The 23,792-nt window shown below is 38.5% G+C and overlaps 1 protein-coding gene across 2 annotated transcripts in view; it reads right to left on the reverse strand.

Moving 5' to 3' along the window:
• Nucleotides 1-2,387: 2,387 nt before the first annotated feature.
• The window catches only part of klc1a (kinesin light chain 1a), a 75,394-nt gene continuing 53,989 nt past the window's right edge, over nucleotides 2,388-23,792 (reverse strand). The window contains exons 12-16 of one of the 2 annotated variants that reach the window (XM_083998808.1): nucleotides 23,112-23,220; nucleotides 18,678-18,845; nucleotides 9,263-9,399; nucleotides 5,787-5,856; nucleotides 2,388-3,095 (exon numbers count right to left, since the gene is read on the reverse strand). In XM_083998808.1, coding sequence (XP_083854934.1) covers nucleotides 3,030-3,095; nucleotides 5,787-5,856; nucleotides 9,263-9,399; nucleotides 18,678-18,845; nucleotides 23,112-23,220 — 550 coding nt within the window. In that variant the 3' untranslated portion in view covers nucleotides 2,388-3,029. The remainder of the gene's footprint in view (nucleotides 3,096-5,786; nucleotides 5,857-9,262; nucleotides 9,400-18,677; nucleotides 18,846-23,111; nucleotides 23,221-23,792) is intronic. The other variant, XM_083998809.1, reaches the window with a different exon arrangement.

The raw sequence follows: 23,792 nt of genomic DNA on the forward strand, positions 1-23,792 counted from the left end.
AGCTAAAATGAAATCAGCTTCTGACTGCTGATTTCAGCTCAGGTAGGAGGCAGGCTAACACTACCCATACACTTCCAGTGTTTGAGCTAAGCTAATTAGCGGTGCGCCAGCTCTGCCCGTATCTCCCTTGTTACTGCACGCACAGTCGAAAGGATGGTGTCTATCTGCTGGTCATGGACTCGGGAGTGAGGCAAGACACGAAAAAAAAAATGTTGCCGTAACCCTTTAATATTAAGGTTAATTAATCGGGCACCGGAGAAGGAACCACTCTAAGGCAGCATGATTCATTTTATGACATAAAAAAGTGTGATGTACAAAATCAACTATAACATTTTTTTTATCATTTTTGCTTTAGATCCAGTCATGTACGTTTATAAATTCCAGTTTTAATAAGACTTTGGATCTAATGAGTTCAAAGTGTTTATATTTAAACTACATCTAACCACAGCAACATTTATTTTGGTGATAGCAAATATATATATTTTACATTTTCAACTTAAATCTCTTCTTATAATCCTGCATGACGATAACTTCATTTAAATAATTCAGAATTTGATGTTTTTTGGTTGGACTGGTTCGACTTCACTCGCATGGTAAAGTGTTGTCATGAGTTTTATTAAACAAACAAACAAAGAAACCTGGAATTTGTGTGTTTGAGTGTGGAGTGATATTAACTCAGTGTGTGAAACTACAGCCTCGGTCCTGAGAATGACGGACGGCCTTCACCTGCCAGTAAACGCAGCAAACGATCCCGCCTCTTTTATTTTGAAAAAACAAAATAAAACAAAACAAAAAAACCCTGCTCTTCTGTTCTCCAAGCCTTTTACGGACAGGTATAAAAAGAAAACTCTTCAGAGCAGCGGAAGCACAAGAAATAAAATCAAACATCATTTACAAAATAACCAAAAAAACAAAACAAAATGTAAACATAAGAACCTCATACATTACAAGCAAAAAAAAAAATCAACACAGGACGGAACGTTTTATTCTGAAATCCTAAAAGCAGGAAGCGTTTGACATGTGGCAGATTTCGATCCAATTAAAGATTTTCTCACTGAATAAAATGTGTAAATATCATAAACCACTAATATATATATATAAAAAATGTTTTAAACATTTTTGTAAACGATTCAAAAACCCCGTTCTGAGTTGTTTCAATGTTTTTCTTAGAGGCCGAAACGTCGTCATGGTGCAGCCGAAACCTCAGAGTGTGAAGCCAAACAGTCGGAAAACTCAAAGACATTTTGCTGCGTTTCGTCTCGTCTTTTGTCCTCTCTCTTTCTTTTTTTTTTTTTTACACCGTTCTGTCCTTTCTGTTCATAATTTAGTTTTTTGTGTCGTCTTCTCCACTGTTTTTGCAATTTAATTTAATTTATTTAAAGCAGAAGTGAGTGGTCCGGTCGTTTTCGCTAATGCTGCGTTCCAGGCAGGCTTTTGAAATCGTAAATTACAGCTTCAAGTCACAACTTACGACTTTGTAGCGTTTCAGGCAACCCACTCGTGTTTTTCCGACCTGTTTTACCGGTGAAAGTCACTATAACGGCCACTCGTAACTTCCGACCGGTGAACTCGTACCAGATCGAACTGGTACCACTTCACGGTCGGAAAAATACGAGTTTCCTTGAACGCACCATAACAGTCCTCGTCGCTACGTCACCACATTCACGGCGTTCCTTGGCTGCACACACAGCCCTGCATGCCGTTCTCTCTCCTCATTGGATAAAAACTGTAGGATACGATAAATGTTTTCTCTTCGGCTCAGAGCAGAGCAGAGTGACTGACAGACCCGTGTTTCAGTCCAAACACTCTATATAAGTGATTGCTGTCGGAAGATATAACTATTTAAGACTTATATTAACACAAATATATCACTCACTTCTGCTTTAATGGTATAATATGTAGGAATTCCCCCCATCTAGCGGTGCGGTTGCATATCTGAACGTATTCTTGATGTTGCATTCACGTGAAATGGGGCAGACGTCAGACAGACAACAGATGCTGCATGTAACAGGATAAACAAGCGTCTATGTAAACAAGTGGTCCGCCAGCACGAGGCAAAACAATATGTTGTCATGGTGATGTGGTATTGTTTTACCGTCTTTCTCTGGTGGAGTAAAATGACATCCGGTTGGTTTGCCGACGGCCGTCTGCCTGACTGCACCTGAATGCAACACCAGTGCCTCCGTCCTTCCTCACACTACACAGTGGTGACAGTTTTAACAGGCCGAGCCCACAGCTCCGCTCAGTTTCCGTGGTTACCTACGGTCACGATGCCACTCGATGTAAAAAAAAAATGGCGATGCAACATGGCCGCCTCGGTTCGGTGCGTCGCCCACTTATGTATTTGTAACGACTTGTAACAACTCATTCTAAGGAACCAGAAAGCTTTCATCTGTATGCAGGTGTGATTCCACTTCAGTGAAATACGTATTTATGAAAGACATATTTGATTTTTGCTAATAAAAAGCCAAATAAGTTACATACTGGGACTTTAAACTCTATTATTAAACATTCATGTGTTTGTTATTGAAACTTGAACTCTGTCTCTTTGGCTTCACTCACTGGAGTTTAACTGAACCAGCGACTTCATTTACAAACTTAAATCTGTGCATCATCTGCCTTCCTTCAAGCGCTAGCGCAGCATAAGCTATAACAAACAGCTCGTACAGTACACACACAAACACACACACACACACAATTAAACACAGAAAAGACTCACACACATTCACATCAAACACACACACACACACACACACACACAGCATGACGTCATGTTTTCATGATCCTACTATAAAACCCCCCTGAACCTTTAAAAGTGCAATGGAAGATTAGGACCTGTACAGCGAGCACTCGGTGGTGATGATGATGATGAGGGGGCGGAGCTATTTACAGCGAGGGGGCGGAGTCTAGAGTCTGGACGGGGAAGTCGTAGATCCTCGTCGTGACCTCTGTTTGACCTCTCTCGGGCCTCCGTCCGTCCGTCCGTCGTCCGTCCGTTTCCTCATCAGACGATCGGTCGAAAACAACCTTCAACGCGCCAGGTCGGTGTGGCTGGCGCTCAGGTCGCGACTCTTCATCAGACGATTATTTCGTTCCTGTAAGAAAATGGAAAAATGGAGCGGAAGGAAACCAGATAAAAAAAAAACTGAGAGGTGGTTTATTATTTAGTTAAAAAATAAACACAGGGGGTGTGATTAAAGGGTAATTAGCGTTTTTTTTTACAATCTGGACCTTATTTCTAGCATAAAATACGATCATTTACTCGAGAGCCGCGTATATCCGTATAATGTGAGTACACGGGGCAACAGAATGCAGCCTCTAAATAACACATTATCTGTAAAGAAACTCCTTCATTTCACCAATATTTAGTTCTGATAGGCTAGTGCTATTCCCCTCTGAGTCCGGGGTTAGCTGTTATCAACATCCGGGGTCTGTAGGTTGACCTACTGACCTCTGACCTGGATGATGTCATCTCCGTGGTTTGTTGCTACCGCTAATGCTACGGTTCGTTTCTGTGTGTTTCTGACTTGTCAGAACAAAATGAGCAGCTGGATGAAGTTCAGCTTCCACAGGCTTCCTCTCCACAACCTGGACTCACTAAAGCTCCGGCTAGTTGAGATAAAAATGGACCCGAATGCCGAAGCAGAATGATTATTATCAGAATGAGCTGGGCGGCGCTCAGAGATGACATCATCCAGATCAGAGGTCAGTAGGTCAACCTACAGACCCCGGATGTTGATAACAGCTAACCCCGGACTCAGAGGGGAATAGCACTAGCCTATCAGAACTAAATATTGGTGAAATGAACGTGGCGGATAATGTGTTATTTAGAGGCTGCATTGCGTGTTCTCGCATTATACGGATATACGCGGCTCTCGGCTGGAGCTAATTTCGCCGGAACGACTTGTAATGACACCAAAGTTATCTGGGTGAGTAAATGATCGTATTTTATGCTAGAAATAAGGCCCAGATTGTAAAAAAACGCTAATTATCTTTTAATATGACTTTTATTTTGAAGGTTTCTGAGATCAAGGCTTCTGTGTTGCCAGGTTGGATGGTGTGACCTCCTTTTGAGTTGGTTTTGGAGAGTTTTAACCACTTTTTGACTTATCCAAGAAAAAATATTGCTCCTTTTCTCAATAAATACACATCAAAATAATAAAATAACATAATAATAAAACAAATATTTATTTGACCATCCATATAATCCGTCACTGTGAGGATCTATCCAGCATTACAACTCCAACCAAACCAGATAGTAGGTCTAAGGAGACTGTGTTGATTGTAAAAAAGTAAGTAAATCAAAAGAAAATCCAAACAAATTTGTGTTGATTAGTGAGACTAATGATGGTGTGAAGTTAGTTTGAGTCACATTGATGGTTTTACTGGATAATTAGTAATAAATCCAACACACAACTAGTAAACAGAGCAGCAGGAGACATGAGACAAAGACATGAGGACACCGGGTCCAAAAGTATCTGAACAAAAAGGTCTGTTTTATCGGGAATTAAAATATAAAAATAGAAACAAGGTGTTTTTATCAATGTCTCAACTTTGAGCTCAATTCACTGTAAAAAACAAACAAACAAAAGAAAAAACATTTTTCAATTTTTCTTAATTTTCAAAATAATAAAATAACTTTTCGAATGTAAAATTAAAACTGCACTCTTGACAGAATAAATAATAATCAAACCTGATTATTCAGTTTACAAATTGTTGATAAATATTAAAAAAAAAAAAAAAATGGTCTTAAAATTGTAAATCTTATTAAATTTACTTTAATATCTGACACAGAAAAGCAAAAAAGATTCTCACAATTAAAGAAACTGCAACATGTCGTTTTGTATTTTTAACTTAAAATGTGAAGATGAATTGATTATAAAAGTGGCTATTAATAACCTGTTGACTGATTGAAACAGTTCTATGTCTGTAATTTAAAGGGATAGTTCAACATTTTGGCAAATTGGCCCATTGCCATAATCCCTAGAGTTTTAGCGAGTAGGTTTGTTACCTTTAATTGTCGGTGCAAGCTATTTTTAGAAGCCGTGAGCTGCTCAGAGCTACGCTACGGAGGCTCATGGGATTTCTTGGTTTCCCTCATCAGACTCATCAAATACACAATCCAACAACTCCACAACGCTCTGGTGGACAAGTTGTGACCTGCACATTCACCACGCTATGAGATAATAACACAACGTTACCAAACAGAGTTGTTTTAGAGGGAAATTCAGAGACTGCTTGATGAAAAACTGTCCCTGAAGGCAACGCGCATCAGTAGTTTTGCATGAATTTCCCTCTAAAACAACTCTGTCTGGTAACGTTCTGTTATTATCTCATAGTGTGGTGAATGTGCAGCTCACAACTTGTCCACCAGAGCGTTGTGGAGTTGTTGGATTGTGTATTTGATGAGTTTGATGAGGGAAACCAAGAAATCCCATGAGCCTCCGTAGCATAGCTCTGAGCAGCTCACCACTCTGCTCCGCCGTTCTAAAAGTAGCTTGCACCGACAATTAAAGGTAACGAACCTACTGCTATGACTATAGGGATTATGGCAATGGGCCAATTTGCCAAAATGTTGAACTATCGCTTTAAAAATAAATATGGTTTTTCTGTGTATCAGTGACAAATATTTTTTTGTTTTAATTCATTGATTTTCTTTCTAAAAGCTAAAATTAAAATCTCTAACACGTTAAAGCAGGTGCTCGTTTGACCTTTGACCCTGTGCAACAGACACTTTCTGGACCCGGCGCCTCGACACTCGGCTGAGGCTCTGGGCTTCTTCTTACTTGGTAGTGGTCACTCGCAGGTTTGTCCGGCTGCACGTTAAGAACCCCCAGAGAGCTGGCTCGCTTCATGCTGCACCCAGAGCAGTGACATGCAGGGAGGGGGAGGGGTCAGGGGGGGGGTGAGAGGTCAAAGGTCAGGGGTCGGGGGGTGGAGAGTCAGGTGTGAGGAGTTTAGCCACAGTGTGTGTTTGTATGTTGGTTAAAGACACAGATGACGAGTTAGTTTCACTTCCTGTTTGTGAGGTTGAACAGATGAAATGTAAAAAGTTGTTTTTTTTATTTGTTTGATGTTTTTTTTTATTGATTCTCCTGCTTCATGTTTCAGTTTTTTTTTAGCTCTTTAATTCTTCATTTTATTGGATCGTTTTACCTTTGACCTCCTGGAAACTGAGCCGCTGGTGCAGAAGATATTTATGAATGACAGTGTCAATTTTAGCAAATTGTTGTAAAAACTTCTATAACTTTACACTTGTCATCATCTCTGCTGCTGTGTAGATTTGATTCTAAATCGATTTCATTGTTCTCCATCAACCTATAATCAATAACTGAGGCATGAAGCATGAGAAAGTTCATTATTCAACATTAATGAAGTTATTATTCACATCTTAAAACCTCTTATTAGTGACAGGTGATGGATTAGACTGTGGTGGGAGTTATGGTAACACTTACTACACACTGTTAAGCTTTAACATCACAGTTATACATGTTTAAGTCTGAAAGTATTAAGATCTTCTGTTGTATTTTCATTCTTAATCAATGATGGGTTCAGCATTTACAAAAAAAAGTGTTTAAAAAGCTTGATAGTGTTGATGTGGTGGAAACTTATAATTGTCATGTCAGTAAATTTCAACATCTGGTAAAAACACATTGTTTTCGTCTACTCAGTTCAGCGCACTCGATAAAACCATGCAACAAAAACACAAGTTCTGCACTAACGAGGTGATTAATTAACAGATCAATGTTGTAACTCAGCTACCGGTATATAATAATAAAGTTTCTGGCAGATTTTATTATAAATTTACAGATTATCAGTGCTTCATCAACATCATCTACTGTATAAACACTAAATAACACTGTAGTGCAGTTGTAAACTGATGCGTCTTTATAAAAGTAATAAACGTTTAAACATTTTCCTATCGCTGCAGTTGCAATGTGTTATAATCCATTTATTAAATGTTATGGATTTAAAATAGCACTATTAAATGATTAAGAAGTACAAAAATATGATTTAATTTAATTTAACTGGAGCTGATTTTTATTATTATTTAATAATAATGTCAAATTTTATCTGAAGCTCAATCTGGCTCCATTTGCTGGTGGGATGAAGCAACTGTAAGAAAAGAAAAACTGAACTAAATCCAGTTTAAAGCTGTTTGGGGGCAATTGATGCATGTAATTGCACTTCCTGTCAAACTGAACTATCAAATTAAAGCCAAAAAAAAAGAAAAAGAAGATTAGATAATAAAAGAAAGGCCCTTTTAAAAGAAGCACTGCACTTAACACCTTGTTAAAATGGACATTTCACGTCACTGAGAGCCAATCAGTGGTGACGACGATGATGATGATAGTGATGAAGACAGAGTGACATCATCATATCCATCACCCAAATGAAGAGTCACAGAGAGAAAAGCCGCAGAGAGAGAGAGAAAACAGGAAACCAGTGACTCAGCACACAGACGAGGCATGCAAAGTGACAATTCAAATGAAAAAATTTATTCATAAATAAAAATTCATCACAGCATAAAATCCCAAAAACAGGAACAGCCATGCAGACAGGATGGTCGGTTGGTTTTTCAGAATAAAACCCCCACAAGAGAAAGAAAAAGAAAAAAAAAAAAGATAAAATAAAATCAAAAAGCTGAATAAAACTGAACTATATTTCAAACTCTTTGAAATAAATAGTCCAAAGCCACAAAATGCACAAAATAAATAAATGAAACTATGAGCGGTGAAAACAAAAAAATAACCAAGCAGAAGGCTTTTTAAAGGCATCAGACATTAGTTTGTGAGTTGGGTTTGTTTTGTTTTTCCCATTTCATCAACACTTCGTTCAGTGAGTTTCCTTTGGTTTTCTCTTTAATCATGTTCAGGTTTGGTTTCAGCTTTCAGGAATAAAGTGGAAATATTATTTGAGGAAAAACTGCAGCTTAAAGTTCATTTACTCTGACAGAAAACATGTTTCTTTCAAGACTGTTTTCAGGGGACAATAACAATTTTTCACACAAGAAATTATCTTTTCACAAAATATCACGTCTTCTTTTAATCGTTTTTAATCGTCACATTTTTGTCATATATTTTCTTTAAAATATTCCACATTCTTGTCTTAACATGTCATTTTGTTTTCCAAAATATAAAAATTCAAGATGCTACATTTTGACATTGTATTTTCTACTTTTTTTCCCTAAGATTTTACCTTTTTGTCAAGGTATTTTATTTCTTCTTAAAAATATTGTCATCTTTTTACTTTTTTGGAGAAAATATTACAACTTTTTGTCAAAATAAAAAAATCATTTCTCAAAATATTACAATGAAATTTCTTACATTTCTTCCTCTCAATGTATTATTCTACTTTCGCCTCAAAATATAACTTTTTTTGGTCAAAATACTATATTTCTTCTTAAAAGTATTGATATCTTTTCTTTTTTTTGAAAATATTAAAATCTTGTCAAAAATTTAAAAATTATCTCTCAAAATATTCCAATTCATTTTCTTACATTTTTCCCCTAAATGTATATTTATTTTACATATCCAGCTTATTTTATCAAAATATTTTTTTTTTTCTTAAAATATTTTTTTTCTTAATATTGATGTTTTCTTGAAAGAAAATAATAATGTCAAAATAATAAAATTAATTTTAAATCGTTTTTGAAATTTTTTTATATAATTTTTACCTGAACATGAAAATATTGACATTTACTTTTCCCTCAATATTTATTGTTTTCTTAAAACATTGCTTCTTTTGTTTAAATGTATTATTTTCCTTGTAAACAGCAGTTATTTTAGATTTTTAAGAAATCATGACTTTTTATTATAAAGACTACTTCCAAAGATACTTAACCTTTTGTTTATGAATTTTCATCTTATTCCTGGAACATTTAGACTTTTCTCCTTTAATTTTCCACCTTCATGAAGATTGAAACCTCAGAGAAACCTTTTTGCTGCAGCAGCTGTTTCCGTCACTGTCGACCAAACTGAACTCTGATGACATTTAAATATAAAAACACTGTACAGTGGTAATAATGTGAGTGAGGAAGGTGAACTCATGCAATGGGGGGGGGTAGGGGGGAAAAAGGCCAGACGTAAAAGCTCCCTCGATCATCTCATGTGCAAACAGCGTCAGAGTTATTTAACCACTTCACCACCAGCAAAGTAGAGCGATCCCTTCTTTAGTTTTTTGGTTAGATTCCTCCAGTGCATAAAGCGGGTGGTCAGTCAGTCAGGTGGAGGTGCAGGTGGGGGTGAAGGGGGATAATTACCCAGGGTTCTTAGGTTCACTGTCACGTGACGAGCCGCCGCCGCCTTTCAGTTTGCGGACGAGCTTCTCGCTGCTGCGGCGGATGGAGGCTCGGAGTTTACTGAAGGAGCCACTTCTCTTCAGAGAGCCCGAGCCGTCCTGATGGGAAACGCCACACGGTTGGTTACACACTCGGAGGTTTTTATAACAAAAACCAAGTCAGTGAAGTCAGTGAAATCTGCCATGATACTTGTGTTTGTGTGTGTTTTAATTAAAGGGATAGTTCAACATTTTGGCAAATTGGCCATTGCCATAATCCCTATAGTCATAGCAGTAGGTTGGTTACCTTTAATTGTCGGTGCAAGCTATTTTTAGAACGGTGGAGCAGAGCCGTGAGCTGCTAAGGGAATTTCTTGGTTTCCCTCATCAAACTCATCAAATACACAATCCAACAACTCAAAAACGCTGTCGTAGACAAGTTGTGACCTGCACATTCACCACACTATGAGATAATAACACAACGTTACGAGACAGAGCTGTTTTAGAGGGATATTCATGCAAAACCGCTGATGCGCGTTGCCTTCAGGGACAGTTTTTCAGCAATCAGACTCTGTATTTACCCTGTATTTACCTCGAAAACGGCTCCGTTTCGTAACGTTCCATTATAATCTCATAGCGTGGTGAATGTGCAGGTCACAACTTGTCCACGAAAGGGTTTTGGAGTTTTGGGATTGTGTATTTGATGAGTTTGATGAGGGAAACCAAGAAATTCCTTTAGCCTCCGTAGCGTAGCTCTGAGCAGCTCACGGCTCTGCTCCGCCGTTCTAAAAACAGCTTGCACCGACAATTAAAGGTAACGAACCTACTGCTATGACTATAGGGATTATGGCAATGGGCCAATTTGCCAAAATGTTGAACTATCCCTTTAAGGCAACACTGGTCAAAAGCTAATGCTCACACGCATCCACACAGCCACACTCATAGATGTACAGTGCATAGAGAAATACACAATCTGTCGTGCAGCATCTCATGTGCACACACGATGCAGTGATGCAGCTCGTTTATGTTCTTCCACATTCAGAAGCTTTAAAACAACAGATGAAGATGATTTAACTTTATTTAGTTTCATCTGTTTAGTAAAGGACTGTTCACACCTTCATCTACCGACCTCACACACTGAAACTATGTGACCCTGTGTTACCTGGGGATAGTTCTTTTCTTTGTTTTTATTCGTTTTATCTCATAATATTGCACTTTTGGGCAGCTTTTTACTTCCATGCACTTATTTTTGCCCCTTCAGACAATATTTAATTTATTCAAATTTGACTTTAATCTGTGTTTTTGCCAGTGGTTGGTTTTTGTTTCTGCTCAAATCTTGGCTCATCTCAACCACATGAAACATGATACAGTATGTAGTGCAATATAAACTTAATTTAAGATTTGATTTAATGACATTTAAAAAAAAAAAAGTAACTTTCAGTCTCAGTTGAAGCTTCTGAAGGATCAATGCTACAGTACGACTCAAAATGACGAGTGGTGTTTAATCCTTCAGGGTCAAATATGCAGTTTGAATATTTTTGTTCATATGTTGAAACTTTGTGAGCTTTGATTATGAAACCTCTAACATAAAATAAAGTGATAAACAAACTGCAGATATATAGAAGTAAGTATTAATAATAATAAAATAGATGCAGAAACACAAAAAATGAGTAAATACATAGCAGTGCGGCTGTCAATCAGTTGTGTTTTTATATGAGCACATGTAGTGGTGTTGTCATGGGAATTTGCATTTCATCATATTAAGATTGACAGGTCTTATAAATAATAATAAATACATAAACACAGACATAAACAAATATATAACTACCAGTAAATGTAAAAATCCTGAAATCTGAAAAACATATTCATTAATTAATTTCTATACGTTTAGTTTCATTTTGTGTCGCTTTTTGTCCTCTGTCCGTATACATGGAGCGCTGCTGCTGAGAGGTCTGAAGGTTTAAAAGCTCACACACACACACACACACGGAGAAGAGAGGGAGCACACAAAAAGAGCAACAGGCCACAGGTTGAGGTGAGCAAAGAGTTTAGGTTTTATTAGAAGTTAAGAAAGACAAACTGTCGGATGCACAAACAGGACAGGAGGACACGCAGAAGAACAAGAAGAAGATTAGTAGCAGGAGCCGAGAAGAAGGAGAAGGAGATAAAGAAGAAGAGACTAGTTCAGTTCAGTTCCCATATTGTCACATAATAATAATAATAATAATGCTCTTTAAATCCCAAACACACACACACACACACCCCTCCCACCCCCCCCCCCACCATTAACATCTATATACAGAGATATACAGCAGGTCAAACAGGCTGGATGCATCATGATGTTCACACTTCACTTCTGTCCCTCAGTTTAAAACCCGTCATCCTACATGAATGAATCCTGTCGCCCTTTAAAAAAAAAAAAGAAAGAAAAAAGAAAGAAAAGTGTCCTCTCTTTGACACCGTAGTTTTATTTTTATTAGCGATGACACAGATGATGACACACACACAGAAGCACAGAGCAGCGACACACTAGAATGACGACTAACGACTCCTACAGAAGCTCTCGATCATGCTGACGAGTTGATGTTTTTGTTGCTACGTCACTATGAGCTGAAGACGCTTCGAGACGAGTCACCGACTAATTAATCATCTTTAGGTGTTAATTACTGTAATTAATGTTGTTCTTATTGTTGAGTTCAACTGCATGGACCACGGAGGACAAGAGGAGAAACTCTTGAGAGAAAAGACGGAGGAGGACAGAGGAGGATTTAACTCTCAACACTTCAAACCTGGAACGTTTTTTGTTCTTATTTCATCATAATATGAACAGAAATCGGGTCAAAATGTTGCTTTTTATGTATTTACAATAAAGTTTTTTATTTGCTTTCTATAGAGTTTCAAATAAAAGATGGGGATGTACACACAACTACTCTTTCTTTATAACATGGTGTAAATATCAATAATAATATTTCAAAGTATATTGATCTTTTTAATATATTACCTCTGACAAACACAATGCCAAAACATACATGACTGTTCACATTGAATTTTACCATAATCAATGATACCAAAGATTAGTTTAATTATTGATTAACGCCTGTTATAATGAACCAAATCCCTAAAATGTCACATATTTTTAGTTTTTCATCATGAATCAAAGAAAAGAATCAAGTTTTCACATGAGAAAATGGAAAAATTGATTCTTTTTTTATTATTTTTTTGGCATGAAAACTAAGTGAAATCATTTATGCTGAAGCAACTGCCCATTTTTCTCTTTAACTGAAGCACACTATTGATATTTATCATGATTTATATATTTTTATTGTATGTTTCTGATTGATGGTGGTTTCTAATCCAGAGTTTATAGCTCAGGTTCAAGTGGAGAGAGTTAAAGGACAGTTTTGGAGAAGCAGAGGTTTTACTGTAGTTTAAGTTAAGTGCACACACTGTCGATCTTCACTAACAAAACAACCTCCTCCCTTTTTAACAACCTTGTTAAATGAGTCTACAGCCGAAATGAAATGAAAAAACAGTTTAAAGACACTGGAGAGAGACAGGAAGAGGAGAAGAGGAAGAGAAGAGGAGAAGAGGAGGAGAAGAGGAGGAGCTAGTGTTAAAGGACAGCAAGAAATAACAAGGTAAGAAGAAAGAAGCACAAGTTTTAATGTCGCCTTCGGTCGAGTACAGAGAGACCTCACCCCCGAAAACAACACAGGAGGGTGTGAAAGCAACACAATCAATCACTCTTCAGCCCGGTGTGGTGGAGGAGAAGAGATAGAGAGATAGAGAGATAGATAGAGAGAGAGGGGTTGGAGCCGAAGAAGAAAAACTGCAGAAAGCTGAAGGGGCTGAGGAGGCGGAGGTGAGGTGAGGCGACGCGTCCGTCATGCAGAAGAAGACAAGTGTTTAGAACCATTACAAGGCATCTGGAGTTATGCCTGCCGGTCAGACGAGAGGAGAGAGAGAGAAGAGGAGGAGAGAGGGAGAGAGAGAGAAGGAAAGAGAGGAGGAAGAAGAGGAGAGAGGGAGAAAGAGGAGTAATGAAGGAGGAGAAAGAGATGGACATGGTGAGATGAGGAGAAAGAAAAAGAAGAAAGAGTTAAAGATGAGAGTCAACAGGTGTCACAGATCAGACACAGTATCCTTGACAACCTGGTGATGATTATTATTATTATTATTATTGAACAAACTTTATTGACAGTTTACTGTATGTGCATCTAAGGCGTTAATATGATAAATAAACTGTATCCTCTATTTATATGTTCATGTTTGCTTCTCTTTGTAAATGTGTCGTGTGATTTCAGACGTTCATTTTCTGGTTTCTGGCTTTTTTTTGTCTTTGTCTCCTCAAGTGTTGTTTTCCTCAGTATTTGTGCCACTTGTTAATAAAATGTAAAGTTACATCATGAATTAATAATGGAGAAAAAAAAAAGAAGTTATGTTTTGGTCCAATCTTCACAACCTGGACACAAAAAAAGCTGAACAACCGTCACTGACATAACCGTCATCTAATAGAAAGTGTAGAAGTGGATCACACAGTCTAATCTACTTGTGTTTTATTTGATTTATTCATTTATAAATCCAAATTCAAAAGGGCCAATACTGAAACTATGAGACTCTGTGTTACCTGGGAATATTTCTCTACTTTGTTTTTATAGTTTTATCTCATATTATTGCACTTTGGGCAGCTTTTTACCGCTGCTCCAGGTGTGAGATGTGCATCGTCTTGTCTTTGTCTGGATTCTCATCAACTATCTATGTGTGTGTGTTTGTGTTTTGTAATACTGTAATATTATTATGATGAATCACTGTGTCGTCGTTCTCAGGCTGAGCCACCAGGCGGCGCTGCAACACAGTTTAACATGAGGATACTGTGTCTGAGGCATCATTAATTAATTCAACAACGTTAAACTTTGTTAGAAAAACACAAGAACATAAACACAACAGAGAAGCAGGAAGGAGAAACATGAGAGCAGCCACCAGTCAAACACATCCATATTTACATATCTGGCTGAACTAAAGCTGAGATCTTAAAACTCATATTTACATTTCCATATTCTATTCTATTCTATTTCTATCAGTATGATGTATTTATCTAAATATAAATATGTATATTTTTAGCTTTGTTCACTTCATATCCTCTATTCTTCTAGCAGCTGTGATGTAACATCATTTCCCAGGTGGTGGATCAATAAACTAATCTGATTCTGATTATTTATATTCATAAATTGGTCATTTATTGAACATGTCATGTGTATGTGAGGCTTGGACAGATCTTCACTCCACCACCAGGCGTATAAACCTGCACTGTGTTTGTCTCAACATCATTTTTACCTCTTCACTTTGTTCTGTTTATACTTTATCAGTTCAAATTTGATGCTTTGACTGAAGTTTGTATCTTATTTTTCTCTCCGTCTCTTTGCTCTCTGGCTGCTCTCATGCTGACAAAGCAAGCAAAAGGACAAAACAGACCAGAAAAAGAAAAAAAAACACATTTTACTTCACGTTTCTTAGGCAGCAACTCATCTCACGCACATATACACACACACACATACACACACACACAGCAGCAGAGTGTCGACAGGACACAGAAGAAGGAAGGAGTACAGTACAGAGCCCATGTGGAGTCAGGTGAACAGACCGATGAGTCACGGCGCCAATCAGACGACTTATTTATGGGAGGAAGAAAAAACGGGTTTCACACCTGCTGCCACTGGAGAGGAGGAGGAAGAGGAGGAGGAAGAGATCTGATGTCAAAATGTAGCCTGACAACTCCAGGAAAACACTTTCACTTTTATCTCATCTTCACACCTTTAAGGCATTTTAATAACTTCAATGCTCTGTTTTTTTTATTTGACGTGTACAAACTAGGGCTGCAACTAACGACTGTTTTCATTATTAATGAATCTGCCTATTATTTAAACCATTGTTTGGTCATTCAAATTTGAAAAATGTCAATCAGTGTTTCCCAAACCACAAGATGACACCCTAAAACATCTTGTTTTGTCCACAAACCAAAAAGAAACTCAGTTTATTGTCATAAAGGAACAAAGTAATCAGAAATATTCATATTTAAGAAGCTGAAATCAGAATTTTGACTTTTTTTCTTTAAAAAAAACTACTCAAACTGATTATTAGATTATCAAAATAGTTGCTGATTCATTTAATAATCGATTATTGTTTGATTAATCGATGAATTGTTGCAGCTCTAGTCCAAACACAGAGGCTGTTATTATTATTAAAATGCTCCTCCAGCTCCAGCTCTCTCCAGATGAGGCGGGTGCAGACTTCCTGATATAAATCGGTCCAGAGATCAACTGACTGACTGACTGACAGGACGCAGGACGATTATAATAAAAGACGTCCATCTATGTGTCTCACACTAAAAAACCTCCCGAAGCTACATCCAGATAAACCAGAGGTTCCAGGAGCAGACTGCTGATTGGTTGTTCAGGGTCTATGACTACTGTTGCTATGTGAGCAGAGGGAGGGAGCGGCAGCAGCAGCAGCATTTTTTAGAAATAAGATGGTGAGCAGCTTACAGCGACTCTACATCTACATGTATGTGTGTGTGTGTGTGTGTGTGAGTGTGTGTGAGAGTGTGTGTGTGTGTGTGTGTGTGTGTGTGTGTGTGTGTGTGTGTGTGTGTGTGTGTGTGTGTGTGTGTGTGTGTGTGTGTGTGTGTGTGTGTGTGTGTGTGTGTGAGGCCACTGACTGCAGTCACCAGAGGAAACGCTGCAGATGCTCAGTTAGAGAAGTGGCTCTGCAGCAGAGGGAGTTAGGAAGGAGGAGGTGGAGGTGAGGACGACAACAAAGACGACGACGACATGTGTAAATGTGTAACCAGAGGGCTGCGCTGCTGTGAAAGCACTTTTTATTTAAAGTTAGTTGGAAAAGAGAGTTGGTTTGTTACGACAGCGACAGCAGCAGCAGCTCGATGTGAACGTGAAACACTACGACTCCTTCAAAGAGGTTTAACAAGATCCAGACAAGTGAGATCTCACTTGGTCTGTATTATTAATTAAAGGGATAGTTCAGCATTTTGGCAAATTCTCCTCTCACCTATAATCCCTATAGTCATAGCAGCAGGTTCGTTACCTTTAATTATCGGTGCATGTTGTTTTGAGATGGGCGGGGCAGAGACGTGAGCTGCACCGTACTTCCACTTTTCTCTTATCAAACTCATCGAATACACAATCCAACAACTCCAAAACGCTCTGGTGGACAAGTTGTGACCTGCACATTCACCACGCTATGAGATAATAACGTATAATTATGTAACATTACGACACATGAAGCAAATACTCAGAACTACTTTGACGCTGTTGAAATCCCTCCGCCCAGCAGCCGTGTCTGGAAAGTAGTTCCGGCTGCATTTGCCTTGAAAACAACTCTGTCTCTGTAATGTTACATGATTATCTCATAGCGTGGTGAACGTGCAGGTCACAACTTGTCCACCAGAGTGTTTTGGAGTTGTTGGATTGTGTATTTGATGAGTTTGATGAGGGAAAAGCGAAAGTACCGTTCACCTCCATTGTGTTCACTGAGCAGCTCACGTCTCTGCCCCGCCGATCTCAAAACAACATGCACCGATAATTAAAGGTAACGAACCTACTGCTGTGACTATAGGGGATTATGGTGATAGGAGAACTTGCCAAAATGCTGAACTATCCCTTTAAAGCCAGTTACAGTGAAGCACAAGCGTCTACTGTATCTATCCAACTATCTATCTTAGTAACTACTGTGAAGAACAACAATCAGCTGAACTGGTCTGACAGGATTTAAAGTCCTGATGAGAGGAAATGAACAACAGGTGAAGTGACGACATCGGAGCGTTTCTCTCTACAGAAGCCACTGGTCATATCATAAAAAAAACTTGAATGAAACCTTGTTAAATGTGTAAAAAAAAAAATACTGGAACAGAGATTCTTGTAGTGGACGTTTGTCTCTCTTCAACTGTGTCTTAAAAATAAACCAACCTCTTTAATATACAATAAAATTAGAGCTTTTAGCCTTAACAACTGGTCTTGAAGGTTGTAATTGAAGAGCATTATGGGGACGAGATCATTTTTTGTTGGTTCAAACTTCAAACCTGGACTCGTGCGCTCAGGTTTTTACAGGAGACTCAGAAGTTTTGAAGCCACCTGAAAAACCAAAACCACCGACTGAGCTGTAATTTGTCTCCTCTGGTGTTTTACCCCCGTCATCAACATCTCTGTATGACGTCCTGCTGCTTTTACTCTTCCAACACAAGAGAGAGAGAAACTACGGTCTCTCAGATATCTGCTTTATATTGTTTCTGGGATGAAATAACAGCATCATAACGTCTTAATTCTACATTCGCTTGGTAGTTTTCTTGTGTCTTGTTGCACATCTTCGATATTTGTAGCCTCAACGTTACCAGGAGAAAATAAAGCTGGGCTAAGGCAAGTAAGTTCAAATAATATAATAAAAATCATAATAGGGATAAATTAATCACAATTCGATCAAAATATGGCAATATGTGCAGTATGCTAACCACGGGAGCTGCACTTTTCTTTTTGATGAATGTAAAATGTGTCAGTTGTGCTCAGGTTTGAATACTTTTGATTTTACTTTTATTTAGCACATAGAAAAATATTCGCTATACCCATGTTTGGTACCTTTTTTTTTCTTTTTTTACAGCACAACTCCCCTTTAACCTACTTTATTAGCATATTGGGCCCAAAAATACACAATAATCACGTGGCTTAGTATCGTCTGATTGAACCACTTTTTTCTGTTTTGTAAAATCACAAAAAAAATGACGAATATATTGAGAAAAAAAAACACCTGTCCATCTCATCCCACTTTTACACTATTATATCTCTGGTTTTACATCGTTTTCCAACGTCAAACAAAAACTGGGAGCGAGTTTTAAACCTGCACTTCCCAGTGAAGTTGACAGCTGCGCTCTAGATTACCGATCTTATGTCACAGTGCTTTGAAAACGTCATGTGATCATAGACCCTGATAGGTTAAAAAAAGATCCTTCACACTGAAATCTGCTCATAAAATCCCAATACGATGTGTTTTGCTAATTGTGGCAGTATAATATTATGGTAAAAACTCATTAGAACGGTGGTAAAAAGTTGATGAAGCAGAAAAAAAAGAGGCCAAAGTTCACAGCTCAGCAGCAGCAGCGGCAGAGCAGGACGGTGTCTCCAGAGTTTGAGTTTGGAGCTGATAAGACGCGACAGGATATAAAAGTTACACACTCAACAAGACTCGTGTTTATAAAAGCAGATTGGTTTGGTTCTCGTGGCTTCTGTCCAGAGAGAGACACCGTCTGTGTCACGTAGACCTTTCTCTCTCTCTCTCTGTCTTTCTCTCTCTGACTCTCTCTCAGTGACGTGTGCAGGGCTGTGTACTGTACTTACCCCGTTCCACTCCACGCTCATACTCACTTCCTCGCCACCGTCCGGCCCGCTCTCGTACTTCACCGTGTCGGAGGAGGAGGTCAGGCTCTCGCGGCTGCGCTGCTTCTCGCGGGCCTCGGGCTCGCTCAGGACCTCGGCCACGCGCTGCTTGTGCACATTGTCCAGACCCTGACACACACACACACACACAAAGACACACACACATACACAAGGCAGCAATAAATACCAATTCAACTAATCCAATTAAAGCAGAAGCTGAGCACCTCTGCCACCTGCAGCTCGTCGCTCACATGCACAGCTGACAACAAGAACCACTTCATCCAATCCAATTAATATTAAAGCTATAGACTTCTACCACCTGCTGCACTGAACCCAGGCCCTGGCGCACACACACACACACACACACACTTTACGTTTGACATCGGCAGCAGGAACTGACTCAGCAGCAGAGGCAGCGTGATCTCACTCCTGCTTCAGCACAAAAGAGCAACTATTCATATCAGACGAATCAGCCTCTCTGTATGTTGTTGCTGTTGGACGACGTCACATCAGCAAATCATTTTCATTTTTTTTTTTTTGGGAGCTGCACCTCTGTGGCTCCTTTTTATTTTGGAGAGAGATTCTTTAAGGTCCATGGGGCTGGAAAATGTATTTAAAGGTCCAGTGTGTAATAACTGTCAAGGTTTATTGTTAAAATCTGAATATACTCCCCATGAATACATTTCGTAGTGTATAATCTCTATAAAATAAAATGTGTTTGGTTTTTGTAGCCTTATAATTCTTCTTTTATATATACATATAACAAGGGTTTTGCCTTAGAGAGTGTCGCCGCCATGTTTGTACGGCAAACTGAGGAACCAAACTGATATTTTTGAAGAAAACTGGTCAAAGTGACTCAGCTATGTGTCGACTGTAAGACCTGATTTCATATAGATGGCAAAGAGAAGGTCAAACCCTTTAATAGAAAATGTTTTTTCCTGTTTCCAAAATTCCTCTTTATGTTTTTTTTATGCATGATGTGCTTATGTCGATTTTACTTAATCCTTGTCATGTTATGTTGTATGTTTTGTGCCCAGTTGGTGCATATGTGTGTGTTACTAAAAGAAAATGAATAAAAAGTAAACTAAAATCTCCCTCCTGCCTCCTGAAACCCTTTTTTTTTTAAAGGAAGGTTAAAGGAATAACTGTGAACTGTGTTAATAAGTTGTGTTTACGTCTCACTCTAATCAAGAAAGTGAATAAGTTTGAGTTGTTTAAATGTTAAACCTAGTGCAGACTATAAGTTTTATGATATCACAGCCGGTATAAACACAAAGCTAAAATAGTGGACAATAGTTTTCCTCATGACTGAAAACTTAAATTCGAGAGGGGTTTCTGTGTAGAAACAAGTCGGCAGTGGAGCAGTGGAGCCTCAGTTGTAATTAAAGCTGAAACAAACGATACAGCCGGACCACAGACTGATGTACAGACTGTTTCCTATCAGTCCGTCTGCCACATAAATAATTCAAGAGAGGAAAAGCACCGGGCAACAGGACAACAAACTGTAGAGCCTGAGTGTTTGTGTTACTGTACCTCTTTAAAAACTAAGTCTAGATGAAAATAAAATCTAATCAGAGTAAAATAAAACAACCTTCCTCTTTATACCATGTGACCATGTTTATCAAGTTTCTGCTTCTCAATTTAAACATGAGCTCATGTAATGATGAAAAAAATTAAAAATAATCTTTTTTATCAGAATTGTAGAAAAGCTACACTGCAAAAACTCAAAATCTTTCCAAGAATATTAGTCTCATTTCTTGTCAAAATGTCTCATTTCTAGTCAAAACTAATCTCTTTCCACTTAAAATAAGACACATCACCTAGAAATGAACTTGTTTTTATATCATTTTCATTTGTTTCGAACAAATTTTCACTTGAAATAAGTAGAAAAAAATCTGCCAGTGAAAGCAAGATTTTTGTGCTTGTAATAAGAAAGAAAAACTTGCTCCATTATCAGATTTGTCTACTTATTCCAAGTGAAAATATGCTTGAAAGAAGTAAAAAGTGTCTAAAAACAAGCTACTTTTTAATGTGATGAGTCTGATTTTAAAGGGATAGTTCAACATTTTGGCAAATTGGCCCATTGCCATAATCGCTATAGTCATAGCAGTAGGTTCGTTACCTTTATTTGTCGGTGTAAGCTATTTTTAGAACGGAGGAGCGGAGCGGCAGGCTGTTCAGAGCTACACTATGGAGGCTAATGGAATTTCTTGGTTTCCCTCATCAAACTCATCAAATACAAAATCCCAAAACTCCAAAACGCTTTCGTGGACAAGTTGTGACCTGCACATTCACCACGCTATGAGATAATAATGGAACATTACGAAACAGAGCCGTTTTCGAGGTAAATACAGAGTCTGTTTGCTGAAAAACTGTCCCTGAACGCAACGCGCATCAGCGGTTTTGCATGAATTTACCTCTAAAACAACTCTGTCTCGTAACGTTCTATTATTATCTCATAGCGTGGTGAATGTGCAGCTCACAACTTGTCCACGAAAGCGTTTTGGAGTTTTGGGATTTTGTATTTGATGAGTTTGATGAGGGAAACCAAGAAATTCCATTAGCCTCCATAGTGTAGCTCTGAACAGCCTGCCGCTCCGCTCCTCCGTTCTAAAAATAGCTTACACCGACAAATAAAGGTAACGAACCTACTGCTATGACTATAGCGATTATGGCAATGGGCCAATTTGCCAAAATGTTGAACTATCCCTTTAAGTAGAATGAGATTTGTTTTGACTAGAAATGACATTTTGACTAGAAATAAGACAAATATTCTTGGTAAGATTTTGAGTTTTTGCAGTGTAACCTGCTATTTCTTAGTAATGTGAATAAATACACATATAAACCCAGATCTTTCTGCACAGGTATAGTCTTTACAGTTTAATTACCATTTACTGAAACTACTGCAGCACCACAGGAATCCAGCTGCTGCTCCATGTGTGTGCTACTCTTCCTCAGCTCATGAAACCCTGGGAGGAAATCCTAAATCATGATAAAAGCTGCAGGGCGTCTCCGCTGCCTCCCACGTCTTATCACCGCGGGAGACCACATTAAGTTTAATAAGTAACGAACCCTCAGAGCCAAGTTTAAAAAAAAAAAAAAAGCTGCTCTCCAGGCTTCCAGCATCCTGAGACTCTGCTGCACTGATCTTACACCAGAAAGTACATTTTCTGCTCTTCATCATCATCTATCTCCATCTCGGCTGGTCATCTCTGACAGTAAAGAGACGACAGCATTGGCTTTTATTCATTTTCAAAGCCCTGTCACTGTTATCGCCTCCTTATTTATCATCTGTGTTAACTCTGAAAGAACTGGTTGTTACTTCATATTCCATCTGTCAGAACTGAGCTGAGTAAAATGTCCTTCTCTCACAATGCATCGTACACATCTGCAGAAAATCTTAAAGGGATACTTCACCCAAAATCGGTAATTCACCAATCTTCTCCTCACCGTCATGCATCAAGGAAGGGGTTGGAGAACTTTCAGAGTCATCAAAACACTTTTTTTATAATGGCGGCGGATAGACTTCACTTTTGAATGGTCCAAAACACACACTATGAAACATCCAGATACCTCCATACTGCTCGTCTGTACTGACCCAAGTGTCCTGAAGCCGCCACATGAAAAAGTTGTTGGGAAAGAAGTAATGTGATCTCTGTTTTTATCCTTGTTGTAGCAGTAGCTCCCAGTGGCTGCATGAGATTTGCTGCAAGATGTTCTTCCGTGTTTTCATCATACATCCAATGGTTTACAACAACCAACGAACATCAACAGAGCCACTGGGAGCTACAGCTACAACAAGGATAAAAACAGAGATCACATTACTTCTTTCTGAACAACTTTTTCATGTGGCGGCTTCAGGACACTTGGGTCAGTACAGACGAGCAGTATGGAGGTATCTGGATGTTTCATAGTGTGTGTTTTGGACGATTCAAAAGTGAACTCTATCCACCGCCATTATATAAAAACCCGTTGCCAGCCGGACCCCCCCTGGAACTCCTAAAGGATTTTGATGACTCAGAAAGTTCTCCAGACCCTTCCTTGATGCATGACGGTGAGTAGAAAATTGGTGAATTATTGATTTTGGGTGAAGTAGCCCTTTAAAGTTAGAATCTCTCCCATCAGTACAGCAGTTCAAATTGTACATGATCATGATTGTTTGACTGTGCTAACTTCTCTTACTTGTCTCCTAATATTTTCTCATGTAAACTCTCACTCTTCTTTTTTTGCTGTGTTTGTTGTTCTCTTGACACCATTGTAAGGTATTCGAGATTAAATTAAGTCTAAAATAATAATAAACTCTGCCTCTTTAAAAGCCACAGTGCCGTTTAAAAAAAAAGGAAAACCCTCAGATAGGAATCCTGTGTTATTAGTCACATCGCCCACAGACCACACCTGCTTTCTGGAACGCATGGCAGCTTCCTCCAGAGTCTCAGCCGCCTCGAACTTCCCCTGCCGCCTGTAGAGGGCGCCCAGGTTCTTCAGGGTGGTGGTCACCGTGGGGCTGCAGGGAAAAACACAGAGGAGAACGATGTCATCATCATCATCACAGGGAAATGTTTTGGTGAAAGAAGAAGAGAATTTATAATTATTTATAGATGGTTAACAAGAGAGAAAATGGAAAAACAGATGAAATAATGTTTTAAAATGTTGGGAAACAGGTCGACACATTATTATTTTTTTCTTCTTCATTTTCTCTCTTTTCTTTTTTTGTTTTATTGTACTTGGGTGTGTATGTTCTTTGTTAAAGGGATAGTTCAACATTTTGGCAAATTGCCCCATTGCCATAATCCCTATAGTCATAGCAGTAGGTTCGTTACCTTTAATTGTTGGTGCAAGCTATTTTTAGAACGGTGAAGTGACGGAGGCGCACGGTACTTTCGCTTTTCCCTCATCAAACTCATCAAATACACAATCCAACAACTCCAAAACGCTCAAGTGGACAAGTTGTGACCTGCACATTCACCACGCTATGAGATAATAACACAACGTTACCAGACAGAGTTGTTTTAGAGGTAAGGTCAGGGACAGTTTTTCATCAAGCAGTCTCTGTATTTGCCTCTAAAACAACTCTGT

The sequence above is a fragment of the Trachurus trachurus genome (assembly GCF_905171665.1).
Source record: "Trachurus trachurus genome assembly, chromosome: 22".
Classification (NCBI taxonomy): Eukaryota; Metazoa; Chordata; class Actinopteri; order Carangiformes; family Carangidae; genus Trachurus; species Trachurus trachurus.